The 17,062-nt window shown below is 35.2% G+C and overlaps 1 protein-coding gene across 2 annotated transcripts in view; it reads left to right on the top strand.

Moving 5' to 3' along the window:
• LOC132680702 (cadherin-10) overlaps positions 1–17,062 on the top strand; it is a 172,736-nt gene that overhangs the window by 118,564 nt on the left and 37,110 nt on the right. For both annotated transcript variants that reach the window (XR_013554672.2, XM_060634396.3), the window contains exons 6-8: positions 5,622–5,809; positions 7,542–7,795; positions 12,984–13,120. Coding sequence is in view for 1 of the 2 variants with exons in the window: in XM_060634396.3 (XP_060490379.2) it covers positions 5,622–5,809; positions 7,542–7,795; positions 12,984–13,120 (579 nt within the window). In the remaining variant the exon portion in view is untranslated. The remainder of the gene's footprint in view (positions 1–5,621; positions 5,810–7,541; positions 7,796–12,983; positions 13,121–17,062) is intronic.

Genomic DNA, 17,062 nt, shown 5'->3' with positions numbered 1-17,062 from the left:
CCTCCCCCACTCATGCTCTATCTTTCTCTCTCTCAAAAATGAGTAAACATTAATTTTTTTTTTTTTAAGTAAAAGAAATTAGGACTTACTTTGAGACATGGCTCATTTAAGGCTTGGTCAGGGAAACATAGATGAACCTGTAACATTTTCTGATGCCAGAAATTAAGGAAGCACTCAAAAATAATAATAATAGTGCAGGCACCTGGCTGGCTCAGTCAGTAGAACATGCAATGCTTGATCTTGGGGTCGTGAGTTCAAGCCCCATGTTGGGTGTAGAGATTACTTAAATAAGTAAAACATTTTTAAAAGGTGGCAGAGGCATGTTGAAAGTCATCATGAACAACCTAAAGGAGCACCCACTGACGAAACCTGTAAGAATTGGTGCAAAAGAATACCTAGGATATTATTGGATTATAATGCATACTATAAAATACGTGTCCTGGAGTCTATGCTGATAAAAATAGACAATAACAGAAATACATGGGGAGAAAGAGCAGCTTTTCCTTTCAGAAGAATTCCAAATAATAAATATGGAAATAATGAAGAAAATAGAAAATCACCATTAGAAAATCACAGTATTGGGGCGCTTGGGTGGCTCCAACGGTTAAGGGTCTGACTCTTGATTTTAGCTCAGGTCGTGATTTCATGGTTGTGAGATAGAGTCCCGTCTTGGGCTCTGCACTGGGCATGGAGCCTGCTTAAGATTCTCTCTCCCTCTCCCTCTGCCCCTCCTCTGTTCTCTCTCTCTCTCTCTCTCTCAAAAGCAAACAAACAATCAAATAAATGAATAAGAAAATCACAGTAGTAAGTATTACAGGTAAGATCACTCATCAATGTTAAAATTAGTGGGCAGATTTTTGAGGAGAAACAGAATATTTGCATAATCTTTAAGTATATCTCCCAAAACATGCATTAATTGTTTTAAAAATTACTGATTAGTAATGGAGGAGACTGTTAGAAATACCTTCTTAACCAAGGGATCAAGACATATTGACATCGCATGCCTCCTTTTATATGCTATGCTGAGAACAGATCACTTCTGTGTTCTGTTAACAAATATGCAAAACCTCAATGAAATCACGAAAAAAATATAAGACCGAGATCGGAAGACATTTTACGGAGTAACCAGTAGTTTTTTAAAGTGTCAAGGTCACAAAGACAAGGAAAGACTGACACTCACGGATTGGAGGGAGTAAGAAAACATGACCACTAAATGCAAAGTAGGATCTCTGCAAAGACTTTAATAGAAAAGCTGGTGAAATCCAAAGTCTGGAGTTAGTTAATAGTAAAGTGATTAAAATAACATTTCTCAAAAACTAAACTTAATGTAAATGATGGTGAATTAAACATTAAAAATGAACTTGCTAAACATTATATGATTAGGTGTGGTGGATCTTGACTTTTAACCCACACTGTATAACCATTGGACTCTTATCTGGTGTTAGTATCAGGGTTATATTGTTCTTATAATGAGTTGCGAAAGAATCCTCATTTTTCTTTTCTCCAAAAGACTTTACATAAGAACAGAAAATAAAGAATTTTCTGTTTTGTGAATATTCCTTAAAAATATTTGACCTGTTGGGGCACCTGGGTAGCTCAGTCAGTTGAGCATCTGACTCTTGATTTCGGCTTAGGTCATGATATCGTGATTTGTGAGATCAAGCCCCACGTCAGGTTCTATGCTGACAGTGTAGAGCCTGTGTGGGATTCTCTCTCTCCCTCTCTCTGTCCCTCTCACTCCCCTCTTTCAAAATAAATTAAAAACAATTAGAAAAATATTTTAAAAAAGAATAAAAAATATTTGAGCTGTTAGTATTTAAGAGGATAGATCATTTTAAATATTATATCATATATTAAATCATATTTTAAATCATATTTTATTTTCTCTTTAGTAGCTTTTGTACATTTTTAATTATCTTTAGGAATTTACCTAAATATTTAATTTTATTGACATGTAAGTGTTCATAATATTCTCTAAATTTCTAAATCACTACATTATCTGTAGTTGCATTTCTTTAAAATAATTCTTAATACTTTTTGCCCTATCTCCTCTTTTCATGAACCATTTTGCCTTATACATTTATTTTGTGGATCTTTTAAAACAACTAACTTTGGGCACTTTTATTCTCTTTTTTCTACACTAGTTTTCAATGATATTACTTCCTGTTTTTATCTTAATTATTACCTTATTTTTCTTTGATGGCTATTATGTCTTTCTTTTCTAAGTTCTTATGTTTAATGCTTAGCTCATTAATTTCATATTGTCTTTCTTTGTATTAAAACACACAGAGTTCTAAATTACCTTCTCTAGGGGCACCTGGGTGGCTCAGTCAGTTAAGTGTCCACCATTTGATTTCAGCTCAGGTCAAGATCTCATGATTCATAAGACTGAACCATGTCTGACTCTGCCCTGAGTGTGGAGCCTGCTTGGGATGCTCGTTCTCCCTCTCTCTCTGCCCCTCCCCTGCACACACTCTCTCTCATTCAAAATAAATAAATAAACATAAAAAAAATTACCTTCTCTAAGTAGAATCATTTTCTCTGTACCATGTTTCAATTTCTTTTCACTTATTTTTCAATTATTTTTAGGTCTCTATATTTGTATCTTATTTGAACCATCAGTTACATAGGAATTGTTTTCAATTTTCTTTTAAATTTTCAAGAATATGAGTATTTGGGAGTTTTCTTTTTTTGTATTAACTTCTGTCTTAATTATAGGATGGTCAGATAATTTAATTGATACAGATTTATTAAAATTTATTCAAATATGTCTAATAATTTAATTCTTGATCAATTGGGATTCAGTGCTTCATGCCAGCTTAAAAAAATCTGTATTCTCTAGATGGTATGTGCAGGTTTCACATACATATCAATCAAATCATTCATATTTTTTTTATTTATTTTGTAAAATATTCCATGTATTCCCTATTCTTGGTCTGGTTAACTGATCATTAATTGAAAACAGCATTAATGTGGCTACACTTCACATATACTCTAGATCTGAGAATAGATAATCCTGATACCGAAGATTTTAACAGCAAGTGGCTTTTAAAGACATTATAACCTAAATGATGAAATTTAAAAAAAAATCCTAATGTCAATAATAAGTGCTTTCAGTAGAACAGTGATATTATTTTGTGTTTTAGAAAAGCTGCTTCTGCTACAGTGTAATAAATCAACTTACTGAGATGCTGCTTCTATAAAATTTAATATTTTAAAGGAAGTTGTAGCAGTAAATAGATTAGAGTCAGTGATGTTCTGTGATAGAAAGATTGTGAAATAGATATTTTTCAAAAGAACAGTTAGAGGTTTCCTGGCAAAGAGTTGTGTGGAAAATCGAAGTAAGAAAAGCATACTGGATAAGTCTAAACCTGAAAGAGACCAGTGCTGTGGAGAGTATTAATTAAGAGAAAGGATGACAAGACAGAGAAGCAAATTTATGGAGAGCCAGCTTATGTATGTTTTATTTTAAGTTCAATGGGACCAATCAAAGAATTTTGAAGCTCTGAGTAATTACCAATAGGGTTATTGTTTTCATAAATAAAAGCTTGAAACACACACAAAAGAACATTATTGTTTTCAAAAGGATAACATGACTACAGTGTATAATAGCATCTGAGATTTTATTGAATTTAGTCAAGTAAAGGAGCTTGTAGACAAGTTAGGAAGTTTCTTATTTATCTAATACACAAATAAGTATATAGTGGCCACTGCATTCAAAGAAAGAGCGTGAGAAAATAGTGGTGGAAAAATACAAAGTCCCTGTTTTGCATTACCTCTCCATGGTACATAAAAATAAATAAGTAAATGATACAATGATTAGCTGTTGCGAGTACTATGAAGAATGATTGGGTGTAGTATTTCCGATAAGGCTATTTTCAATAAGGTTATTGGTGAAAGCTTCTGAGGGAGTCACAGTTGAGCAATCATCCGAAGGAAGTGAGTGAGGGCCATCTGAATACTCAGGGACAGGAAGTTTGAGAAGAAACAGCAAAGGTAAAGAGTGCCAGAAGGACAGTAGCCAAGGGATGAGTTGAGAGTTGCTTTCAATAGTGTTACCAAAAATAGATGCAGAGAAAAATGTAAAAGAAAAATTAAAAACTACAAAATATAAAAAAGAACAGGCTGAAACTCACTGGGGAGTGGCAGAAGCAGAGTCCTGGGAAATGACTTCCCAAACGGAGCAGATAGAGGTCCCTGTGTTAGGGCTGCCGTAATAAGGCACCATAGATTGGGTGGCTTAAACAACAGAAATTTGTTTTCTCACAGATTTGGAAGCTGAAAGTCCAAGATTGAGGTTAAAAATCAGCGGGGTTGGTTTCTTCTGAGGCCTCTACTTGGCTTCTAGATGGCTGTCTTCTCTGTGTCTTCACATGGTCTCCGCTCTGTGCCTGTGACCAGATCTCCTCTTCTTGGAAGGACACCAGCCATATGGGATTAGAGCCCACCCTAATGATCCCATTTAGCCTTAACTACCTCTTTAAAGACCCTGTCTCCTAATACAGTCACATTCTATGGTACTGAATGGGGGGTTCAGGCTTCAATATATGAATTTTGAGGAGCACAGCCCCCAAACACTCACTGTAACACTGTAACAGTGCCATTTTCTCAGATTTGATAAATTGCATTGTGATTAGAAGAGAGTAGTGGGGAAGAATTTATGTGAAGTAGATAGCATGTGAAAAACGGAGAGAGAGATGTAGGACATTAACTTTTGACAAGAAAACTTTGTAAAGTCCAATTTGGTGCAAAACTTTCATACAAGTGTCTAAAGGAAAAATACACTGGGAAAGAATATACTCAGGTAAGAGCATGACTGGCTGAGAGGCCTGGGCTTTATTATATACATGAAGGAGAATTACTTAAGGTTTATGAGCATGAAGGTGCTATAATGAGAAGAGGGCTTCAGGTCAATTAGTCTGTCAGTAATATATAATTTATGATCATAAATTTATCAGATTTATGTTTATGCACATAAATCTCATCAGCAGTAGAAGTTGTTCCCACTGGAACCACATCTAGATGCACCAGAGGCTTAGATAAATTCTTGTTTTGCTCTGGAATAGAGGGAATTTGTCAGAATTGAGTGTTTCACATTGACACTGTGAAGGGCCACAGACTATTCTTTGTTTCTCCTGTCACAAATTTCTAGAGATAGGATTCCTCCCCACTAAAGCTGATTTCATGGAATTTTGTAATGTTCTGTCCTTCAGCTGAAAGAAACTAAGGTTAGTTAACAACTAAATAAAAGCAAGGGGAAACAATTAAATATAAATATTCACTGTGTATTCTGAGACTTGTTGTGATTTTATAAACACACACAGGTACGTATCTGCACTCAAAGCTGATCTCTAGTTATCTGTGCAAATGCAAAAAAAGACAATGTGCTTGTTTTTAAAATGGAGTTCTTAACATGATTAAAGGATAGTACTCACTGTTTGTTATATGCATAGACACAAGCCCCCTAAATTCCTCTTTTTCCATTCCTAGACCTTAATCCATACTATGTGTCTTCAACTTTTTAATCAGTTAACATATGATGTAGAGTTTAAGACTTATAATGAAAAATCTCATTCATATATATATATATATATTTTTTTTTTTTTTTTTTTTTTTTCCAGACACCATCCACCTTCGAGTTCTTGAGTCCTCGCCAGTTGGCACAGCCATTGGAAGTGTAAAAGCAACTGATGCAGACACTGGGAAAAATGCAGAAGTAGAATACCGAATTATTGATGGTGACGGGACTGATATGTTTGACATCATAACTGAGAAGGACACACAGGAAGGCATTATAACGGTGAAAAAGGTGCCCATAATCAGTATAAATAAACATCTTCCCATTTAGCAAATAAGGCTTTCGTTATGTGCCATCCGCTCATGCGTTGTCCATGAAGAGATGCCACTCTCATGGCCAAATGTAATTTATATCATGCACAAACATGAGAGACAAGAGCCAAAGATCTCCTTGGGCGTTTTGACCAAATGCTCTTGTTGACTGAAACGTGAGACCTGAGTTTTTACAAACTTTAAAAGACAAATTAATATATGTATGACTGTATTTTTGAGCCATGTTAATAACCCCCCCCATAATAACATTGTTTTCTTTGAGTAAAAGCAGTTAATAGCTATTAATGGCAACATATCATCACAGTTGGAGGCACAGAAAGTAGCATGCCGTCTATCCAGATGTATGAAGCAATAATTAGAGCTGCTAATAAAAAAGACACAGCATATTTTCAAAGATAATTTAATTGTTCACATTTTCCCTTCTGCTACATAAATTAAACTTTTCTGCTAACATATGCTCAGTGATTCAGTTTAAAGGTAACTAGGTTTTTCATTGTAGCGTCAGTATGATCATTATAAGAAAAAAATTAAGGCCCCATGACAGATCCCAATGAAATGTCCTGAAAACTCTATTTCATTAAGTAACCACTGAAGAACTGAGGAATCGAAACTATCCAGAGATTCTGTTGCAAAGACCAAGGTACACAACGAAATGTTTTTAAATGGACACTGACCAGGAAAGGAGGAAGCAGCTTCTTTGTTGTTTTTCCATGACTGGCAAGTAATAATAATGCAAATAGAATTTACTGCTTATCAGATAAAAAGAGGAAGGTTGAAGGAATCTCAAACCACAATGTCTTTTTTCTGTTTACAAAAAATACCTTTTGGAGGGGTAAGAAGGGAGGAGCTTGATTTCATACTCGTTACAGTTAAACTACCTCAATATTTAAGTCAGTTTTTTTTTTGTTTATGCATAATATAACCTAATTACTAATTTTCTATCAGATTTTTTCTCTCTTCTCTTTAGTCCAGGTTTTCCTGATCTTCAATGTTTCATACAACTATTGAAAATTTTGTATTAGTCTTCAAAATTACATAAGGTTTATGTAGTATCATGAGCCCATTAAACTGAATGGAAATATGACATACATGTAAACAGATAACTAAATTTTTTGCTTGCAGACATTTAACAGTAATGCACACACATGAACACAGACACAATCTACCAGCATTTTTTAAAAAAATTTTAATGTTTATTTATTTTTGAGAGAGACAGAGACAGAGCTTGAGTGGGGGAGGGGCAGAGAGAGGGAGACACAGAATCTGAAGGAGGCTCTAGGCTCTGAGCTGTCAGTACAGAGCCCGAGGCAGGGCTCAAACTCACGGACCGTGAGATCATGACCTGAGCTGAAGTTGGACACCCAGCCGACTGAGCCACCGGGCGCCCCTCAGCCCATTTTTTGTAATGAGTCACCACATTATAACATAGGTTTTAATGTTCTTTTCAATATTTCCAATATTTAAAATCTAATTTTCCTATGTTCTGAAGTATTACACATTGAATGCATAAAAAGTAATAATCGAACCTTATCTGATATGTAAAGGTATATTATTCCTTTTATTACTTTTAATTATTTTCAGTTAATAAACAACTTGACAAAATTCAACCAGGCTTTGAAAATCACACTGTAACTTGAAAGGAACATATAATCCAATTTCCCTCATTCTAATTTGATGATTTACTTACACAGCCACTTGACTACGAGAGCCGAAGACTTTACACACTGAAGGTTGAAGCAGAAAATACCCATGTGGACCCACGTTTTTATTACCTGGGACCATTTAAAGATACAACGATTGTGAAAATCTCCGTAGAAGATGTGGATGAACCTCCTGTTTTTAGCAGATCCTCCTACCTGTTTGAAGTTCATGAGGATATCGAAGTGGGCACAATCATTGGTACTGTAATGGCAAGGGACCCAGATTCCGCTTCTAGCCCCATTAGGTAATTATGCCCATGTTGCCGATGAAAGAAAGGGAATTGAAATAAATGTAGAGAGTAAGAAATTCTATTTATAGCATTTAATGCACTGAAATATATGAGTCTGTAAGTTGTACATCAATCTGAGGAGCACAAGTGTTTAAAGTAAATTATCTCTGAATGTTTTGGGGCATGGCGTGCACAGCTTTATAATTTTCTCCACTTCAAATCATGCCTTTTAGCCTAAAACCTAGCTTGTATCATCTGCCTGTATCTTTTAAGGTATTTGTTCTTCTGATCCCAGTACAGATAAAGGACACTGTGTCAGCTGTGCTATTACAATGTAACTGAATCACTTCTTTGTGCTTTCAGTTATTAAATGATATGAGAAGTTGAGAGTTGTAACAGTTTAAAAGAATATGATTCCAACAATGTTACAATTCAGTGAAAATACATTTTAGAAACTCCCATGTACTCCTACCATCAAAGAAGGGAAGGTTTTTGTTTGTTTTTGTTTTGGCTGTTTCAAAAAATATTTGTAAAGAAAATAGAGCATTCCAGAAAGATAAGAGTAATTTAATTTCACTTTTTATTTTTGCTTTGCTTTCTTATGGCAGCCCAAAAACACATGAAATATGATAAACACATACAAATGAGAAAGACTCAAAGTTGTTATTGATTTTGTTCTATCATTTTAAAAAGAAATACGGGTATCTATATATAATATTTACCAACAAAATGGCCATTTTTTTTTTTATTTTTTTTTAATTATTTTTTTTTTCAACATTTTTTATTTATTTTTGGGACAGAGAGAGACAGAGCATGAACGGGGGAGGGGCAGAGAGAGAGGGAGACACAGAATCGGAAGCAGGCTCCAGGCTCCGAGCCATCAGCCCAGAGCCCGACGCGGGGCTCGAACTCACGGACTGCGAGATCGTGACCTGGCTGAAGTCAGACGCTTAACCGACTACGCCACCCAGGCGCCCCCAAAATGGCCATTTTAAACCATTAGTATATCATGTGTTTTGTATTTCACTCTTTTCCCTAATTCTCAATAGGTTAATTGTGCCTCCCCCTTGCTCCACATGGACTAGTCAAGTAAGAGTTTAAATGATGATTACACAATTTCCAAGCACACTCTTCTTTGATTCCAAAGTATACAACAGCAGAATAGAAAAAAATCTTGTATGCCATGTGCCTCTAACTCAACTCAAACTTAAAACTGCTACAGGTTCTGCCATACCTTCAAGTGAAGACATATTATATATAATATATATAGTAAGGAACTTGAAATAATATATTACATATATATATGTATATATATATATATAATATGTCTTCATATATATAACATATATAATATGTGTATATTTATACATATATATATTAGTGCTTGATTTACATAACTTTATCTAAATATTTTTGTTTTATTTTCATGTTTTTTTTTTTAATTCTAGTGTAGCTAAAATATGGTGTTATATTAGTTTCAGGTGTACAATATAGTGATTCAACACTCCCATACCTTACTCAGTTCTCATCAAGATAAGTGTACTCTTAATCCCTTTCACCTATTTCACCCGTCACCCACTCCCCCCACCAACTCCCCTCTGGTGACCATCTGTTCTCTAGTTTTTTGGTTTTTCTCTCTCTCTTTCCTTTTTTTCCCCTTTGTTCATTTCTTTTGTCTCTTAAATTACACATATGAGTGAAATCATATGGTATTTGTCTTTCTCTGACTGACTTACTTCACTTAACATTATACTCTCTAGATCCATCCATGTGGTTTCAAATTACCAGAATATTTTCTTCTATTCACATACAGCATCACAAATCACATACATGGCAATCATGTACAGCTCTCATCTGCCAGCATGAATCCCCCATAATTGCCTCTTCCCCAATCCATTTGTCTTCATTGAAATGGATCCATTCTTGGATATTTTTAACTTTGAAGGCTTTATATAGCCAATATACATACTTAATTTTACCTATTAAATACTGTCCAAGCATTTTCTTGGCCTAGCTCTTCATTGACTTTAACAGGCTGTGTTCTATGTTCCAGGTTTCAAAGTGGCCTTTTCAAAAGAAATATATTATGTCTAAGGAGAATTCAATTTAAATCCAGGGGTGTTAAGTGGCAATGTAAAATATTATCCAGACAATGAAATAGATTTTGCATCCTCTTATAGATTGATGGTTATTATATGTCAAAATATGTCCGTGGATTTTTGAAACAAAAATAAAATATATAATCAGAATGCAAGTCTAAGAAACGACTCCATTTATGTCAATCATTGCAATACAATTAATGATGTTATTGCTTATTAATGACAAAGTCTATGTCATAAAGGTTGTTGTATAATTGAATCAATGCTAACTTGATATAGAAAATTCAACTTAATATTTTGAGATATTAATCTTGATAGACCATTTAGTTTAAAAATATATATGTGTGGGGCGCCTGGGTGGCTCAGTCGGTTAAGCGTCCGACTTCGGCTCAGGTCATGATCTCGCGGTCCGTGAGTTCGAGCCCCGCATGAGGCTCTGTGCTGACAGCTCAGAGCCTGGAGCCTGTTTCAGATTCTGTGTCTCCCTCTCTGACCCTCCCCCGTTCATGCTCTGTCTCTCTCTGTCTCAAAAATAAATAAACGTTAAAAAAAAAATTAAAAAATAAATAAATAAATAAAAATAAAAATATATATGTGTAATCAGAAATATAATAGTTTTACTAATGCAATGTATTTATGGAATAGATAGGACTGGGGACATTTTAAATTGTTTATGTCATATAGTGTAGATGTTAATATAATAATCAAAGGGCTTTACTTAAATGTTTGTTCTGGAAATGATTTTAAAAAATAAAATGAAAATTAGCACACAAAATTTGCCAATAGAGAATCAGAAAATATAATTATGTCATGTTTGAAAAAAGACCAAGATCTCTCTGTATCTTTAACATAATCTTACATAATTCCTAAATTTTTAATTATTTTTAAAACCAAATTATAAGAAGTAAGATGAAACACACATAAAATTATATGACATGGACAATAATGCTTAATTTTGATCTACATATTGCAACTTCACGGCATATTTCTACAGAAATAAGAAAACTTATTTGCCAGAACGTCAAAGAAATCAGTTGTTCTTTTTCTCATTTAACAAATACTGTGGATCCCCGTATCAGATATGAACATATTTTTCAAGGAGTTCTCAGTCTGTTAGGGAGGAAGATTCAGTAAGAGAAATAATATTCATTGAGTGTCTACTCTGTCAAGAACAATGCTTGATTTTGTCATCTTTGATTTCCTGTTTGAGATGTAACTCACATACTGATGTTGCAGGGAATTCCAAATACAACGTGGTAAGTGGCAGAGATGGGTAGTATAGGCACTTTTGTATGGGAGGTATGTTGAGTCTTTTAGAGTAAAAGAACTTTGTCAACTTGAGACAGAATTCATGATTATTCCAGATATAGAGATTCAGTGTTTTACAAATTAATGTGTGACTGGGAAGACATGTTGTTTGCATGCAAAACTGAATTCACATTTTGATAATAGAGAGGGCTAGAGCTTATTGAGGAGATTTGTTAATTATTGTCCTGTTCCATTTAGAACTGATTTAAGATAAAAATCTAAAGTAAGCAATCCTCAAAAGTAAAATCACATTAGCTGTATTGACAAGATATGTCATTCCTCTAATGCAGTTTATTCAAAACCCAGCATAAGGATTATAAATTTAAATGGATTTTTGGAAATATTATACAAATTTGGAACATCAAAAGAGAAAATAGTTTTATGGCACTTTAAAAATCATTTTGTATTATCACTCACAAAACACCACTTAAAAATAATGTTTCATAAAAAAAATAAATGACAGCTGTGGCTTAGGAAAAGAAATGCCAAAACTGAATGTTACTTTAGGACTTGTTACCTTTATTTTGCTTTGTTTTTTTAACACGGAGCATTAAATATAACTTGAGGATTATGCTGGCTAACTCAGGCACTATAAAGCATGTGTAAGCCACTAGCATTGTGAACCGGCAGGAACCAATGAGGGGTATAGCTAGCTTAAATCTTGCCTGACAATCCCCCAAATAATGGGATTTATGCCAACTATATCAACCTGATTGATAAACCTGGCAGTAGGCTTTAGAATGAATCCCAACACAATGCCTTTAATCAATTTGCAGCATAGTTGGTTTTTTATACATATACTAAGACTTTATTTGGTACAAATGTGTGAAAACTCCTTTCCCAAAATTTTCTGTTTTTTTAAACACCTCTTGTCAAAATATATGCATTTTTTTAATGATACATGTGGTTAACAAGCTCAAGCTTCATGGGTATCATACCATGAAGTTACTGAATATCATCCTAAATTGGTAATCTATTATTTTTAAAAAATTTTTAATGCTTATTTATTTTTGAGAGGGAAAGAGACAGAGCATGAGTGGGGGAGGGGCAGAGAAAGAGGGAGACACAGAATCCAAAGCAGGCTCCAGGCTCTGAGCTGTCAGCACAGAGCCTGATACGGGGCTCAAACCCATAAACCGCAAGATCATGACCTGAGCTGAAGTCAGATGCTTAACCAACTGAGCCACCCAGGTGTTATGATAACCTACTCTTTTAATGAAAATAATATTGTCTCCAATTTCATCACTAAGAAAAAGACTATGCTTCTGGGAATGTTTTTTCTTTCTTTCTTTCTTTCTTTCTTTCTTTCTTTCTTTCTTTCTTTCTTTCTTTCTTTCTCTTTCTTTTTTGTTTTTGCATTAGATCCTTATGGTAATTCCCTAACAGAATTCGCAGCTTCTGGCTAAAGTCAACTGGTATTGTAACCATCTGTAATCCCAACTATCTTGTAGGAAAAGTACTTCACGTTCCGTTGAATATGGCAATAGGTAGTGATTTAATAACACAAATATTCAGAAGACCAACGTTTGAATGTGGAACAAAGTGGCAGCTCCTGCCTCCGGAAGAAGAGGGAGGTGGAGATGGGTGTGTGTGTGTGTGTGTGTGTGTGTGTGTGCGCGCGCACGCACCAATGCACACAGGTGTATGTGAGATAAATCAATGAAACAGTCTTTGTTCTACATCAGTACTATGTACTTGTATGAACTTATGATATGTTACTGTGTGTTCGCATTACAACATTTTCTCCTACAAACCGATAATACTGCCATGTATTTTTCTTTGCTTTTTTTGTTCAGATTTTCCTTGGATCGCCATACTGACCTTGACAGGATCTTTAACATACATTCTGGAAATGGATCCCTTTATACTTCAAAGCCACTTGACCGTGAACTATCTCAATGGCACAATCTAACTGTTATAGCTGCTGAAATCAGTAAGATGACATTTGTGTATATAATATTTAACATATAGTTTTAGGTTTTATTTTATTTTAAAAATAATTCCTTCTGGGGCTGGGTGGCTCAGTTGGTTAAGCGTCCGACTTCAGCTCAGGTCATGATCTCACAGTTTGTGGGTTTGAGCCCCACATCCAGCTCTGTGCTGACAACTTGGAGCCTGGAGCCTGCTTCAGATTCTGTGTCTCCCTCTCTCTCTACCCCTCCCCCACTAATTCTCTCTTTCTCTCTCTCTCTCTCAAAAATAAATAAACATCGAAAAAATAATTCCCTCTCATTATATGCATGAATTGTAATTTTAGTCTGTTTTTAAAAGGCTTCTTAACACCTTTAATTCTTTTCAATAATTTATATATATATACTGAGGCATCGCTACAGGTATCCCAAATCAACATTTAATATTGACTAATAAAAATTATCTAGAATTGGACACCAAATATATCCTCTTTGGGGGAGAAATAAATGCATTAAATTTATTACATGGACACTGTAAATTAAAATCGATGCTAAACATTGGGTGTGTACCATTTAAAAAATTTTTTTTCAGTGTTTAGTTATTTTTGAGACAGAGAGAGAGAGAAAGAGAGAGCATGAGCAGGGGAGGGGCAGAGAGAGAGGGAGGCACAGAATCCGAAGTAGGCTCCAGGCTCTGAACCATCAGCACAGAGCCTGAAATGGAACTTGAACCCATGAATCGTGAGATCATGACCTGAGCCAAAGTCGGAAGCTTAACCAACTTAGCCACCCAGGCACCCCAGGTGTGTATCATTTAACAACATACATGTAGGTAGGTATTATTATTATTACTTCCTTCTTACAGATGAGGAGACCAAGATATTGATAATAATAGCTAACATTAAGCACTCTGTGCCAGGTATTATTCTAAAAATTTTATATTAATTTTCTCCTACTCATATTTTTATTGACTTTATGTATCAGAGAAGGAACTAAGGCTTCAAGGGTTTTGGAAACTTGCCAAAGTCCTAATACCAGAAGTAGTAAAACTAAGATTTAAAACTAGTCATTCTGTTTCTAGATCCAGTATTTAATTCTATACCTAATTTACAAAATTTCATCCCAGTAATAACAGGGAGAGCCAGGATTCAAAATCATATCTGTATCTAATTGCAAAGGTTCTTGCCCATTCAAATGACTTGCTACACAATTTTCAGAGCCCATTATAAAATAAAAGTGTCAGATCTGTTGTTAAAAATAATTAGGAGGGGCGCCTGGGTGGCTCAGTCGGTTAAGCGTCCGACTTCGGCTCAGGTCACGATCTCACGGTCCGTGAGTTCCAGCCCCGCGTCAGGCTCTGTGCTGATGGCTCAGAGCCTGGAGCCTGTTTCAGATTCTGTGTCTCCCTCTCTCTCTGCCCCTCCCCCGTTCATGCTCTGTCTCTCTCTGTCTCAAAAATAAATAAACGTTAAAAAAAAATTAAAAAAAATGATTAAGATATTTAACATGGCAACAACAGAGCCTTAAAATAAGTGTGGGGCCCTTCTTGAGTAAGGCCCTGTACAATTGCATATGAAGCCAGCTTTGTCCACTCAAGCAAACTTACTCGTGGTTTCTAATTCCTATAATGTGATTTACATGGATAAAGCAACTCTTTACCTGTTTTAAAAAGAAGCATTAATTAGTTACTGAATCATGGGGAAAAACTAAGCCTATAAATTCCAAATCTGAAATACCAGGCTGAATCCACAAACACATATCACAGTGAAGTTATTTGAAGCCACCATTCCAGGATTTGGAAGGCAGAGCCTTGGGGCCAAATTGGCAAAAGTCTCAGAAGGACGGAACTAGGCTGGACAGATCATTAACAATGAATTCAATCAAGATAAAATAGTAGACTTAGCTTTGTCCTTAAATCTGGCTCTGAAATACAGATTAACTCCACCATCCAAATGACCCATTTTTTTCTGTATTGTGATATAAATGGCTGTGCCTTTTAAGGCTAACCGAATATTTTTTTTTTTTTTTTTTTTTTTTTTTTTTTTTTAGTTTTTATGTTCAGGAAAGCTTTTACTTCCATTACCTATCTCCATATTACCATGTTGTCATGTGTCTGACAGGGTCCAATCTGATCATTCCAGAATCATGATTGTTTGTGCTCTCTCCTTGACTCAAGATCCTAATTCAAGCCTAACGAGTTAGGAATTGCATTTTCCATTTCAGATACTTTGAGAAATTTAACTTCTAAAGCTAGTTGAAATAATTACAATTCTGTAAAAAGCAAAGCCAATTATGTTCTTCTTTTTAAGAACTAAGCCTATTTTTTGCCCTTAAGTGAAATCAATTTATGGAGTAGCTGCTGGAAATGCCTACCTGCCAAGCCACAAGCAGTCAGGGGCCCATTATGCTGTTCTGGCTATTAAAGGAATAAGGGAGAGAGGGAAACAGCATATATAGGAAATTGTTTTTCCTAGATTTTAAGCACTGGGTTTGTGGTAAGTGTGCATTACACCAAGCCCTAAGCAGGACAGAATGATGTTTAAATGGACTTCTTACCAATGCGATTTCAGGCCCTGCCTCTAACAGTTTAATTCTACATCCCACAGCAGTGTAGCACATCATATGGCAAGCACTGCTCCAGGTAATTATTTAGTGCGCTATACCGTGAAAAAACTTCCCTTTTTCTTCTTCAAAAAACATTTTTAAACGCCATTTGGAGAATAAAAACCCTAAAATTAAGGTCACACTTGGATTGTAGAAATCTGTTGTAGACACTAATGAGTTCCTCTGCCCACATCTGAAAATTTGGCTATAATCATCGCGATACCTTCTGAGAACAGGAGAGCGAAGTTCATGAGCAAAGAACTCCATTTTCTATACGTGGTTCCTTGACAGTGGAAATTCTTGCCCTAAGCAGGTAGAAAAGATACATCTTTCTAAAGCCTCGGATTTCTAGATAACAATCTAAGCTTTCCTTTTCTTGGGTATGGAAAAGCCTGTTGAATACATAGGAATGCTCTCACATTTTAAGATCCTTTATTGCTGATACATTGCTGCTACAGTGGAGTGCGCCTGGATGACTCAGAGAGAGACCCAGGTGGTAAACATATGCCAGCTACCATTCTGTATGATGACTCTTGGAATGCTTTATGTTTTTATTTGTACATAAGCTGCAACATCTATCTGTAAAAAGATTAGTGTAAGCACTGTTGTTTGAATAGGTGACTCTGGGCCTGATGCTTTATAAGCACATTTATCCCTGTGGATTTAGCTTTTGATTTGAAGAGACTGGAATTGTTTGTAAAGAAGCTGGAGAATCTTCATATGGTGTCAGGCAAAGGACTAACAATGCAATTGTTTAGATCTGAAACTTTTCTGTCTCTCTTGGCTTCTGCAGGATAGTTAGAAAGTGAATTGCTACCAGCAAGAGTTATTTTTATGTCAGGACTCTATATTGAAAGAAAATATTTTGCTTATGTCTACTATTTAAGTATATGAAAAAGAACATACTAGAAAATATGGAAGAATCATCCCTTCCCACTACTCCTCATAGCAACAAATAACTCTAGGTAGATTGAGGATTATTTGCAGGTGAACACTTTGTAGGTAAACTCTGGCTATTTGCAAATTGTTTAGGACTAAGGGAGGTAGGAAAAGAGTGGAATGGACTGTTCTTTTTTATCTCCTCTCTCCACTTCTCCCCACACATGGTCCTCTTCAGACCTGTATGAACTGTGGGAAAACTAGTTAACACATTTTTATTGTGTGAGTGCTTTGTGTGGAGTAACATAGCATAAGCTCTCAAGAAATGTAAGAAAATGAAAAAGGTATGATGGTGATAATAAAGATGATCTTAATAATAATAATCAACATGTATTGAGCAATTAACCAACAAAGTAATCCTTTTTTTTTGGATAGTTTTCATGCATTAACTCCATAGATTAGAAGTTCTATTTTGATTTATA

The sequence above is a fragment of the Panthera onca genome, chromosome A1, assembly GCF_046562875.1.
Source record: "Panthera onca isolate mPanOnc1 chromosome A1, mPanOnc1 haplotype 2, whole genome shotgun sequence".
In the NCBI taxonomy this organism is placed as follows: Eukaryota; Metazoa; Chordata; class Mammalia; order Carnivora; family Felidae; genus Panthera; species Panthera onca.
Note: the sequence above shows the minus strand (reverse complement) of the source record. Positions and strands in the feature narration are given on the sequence as shown.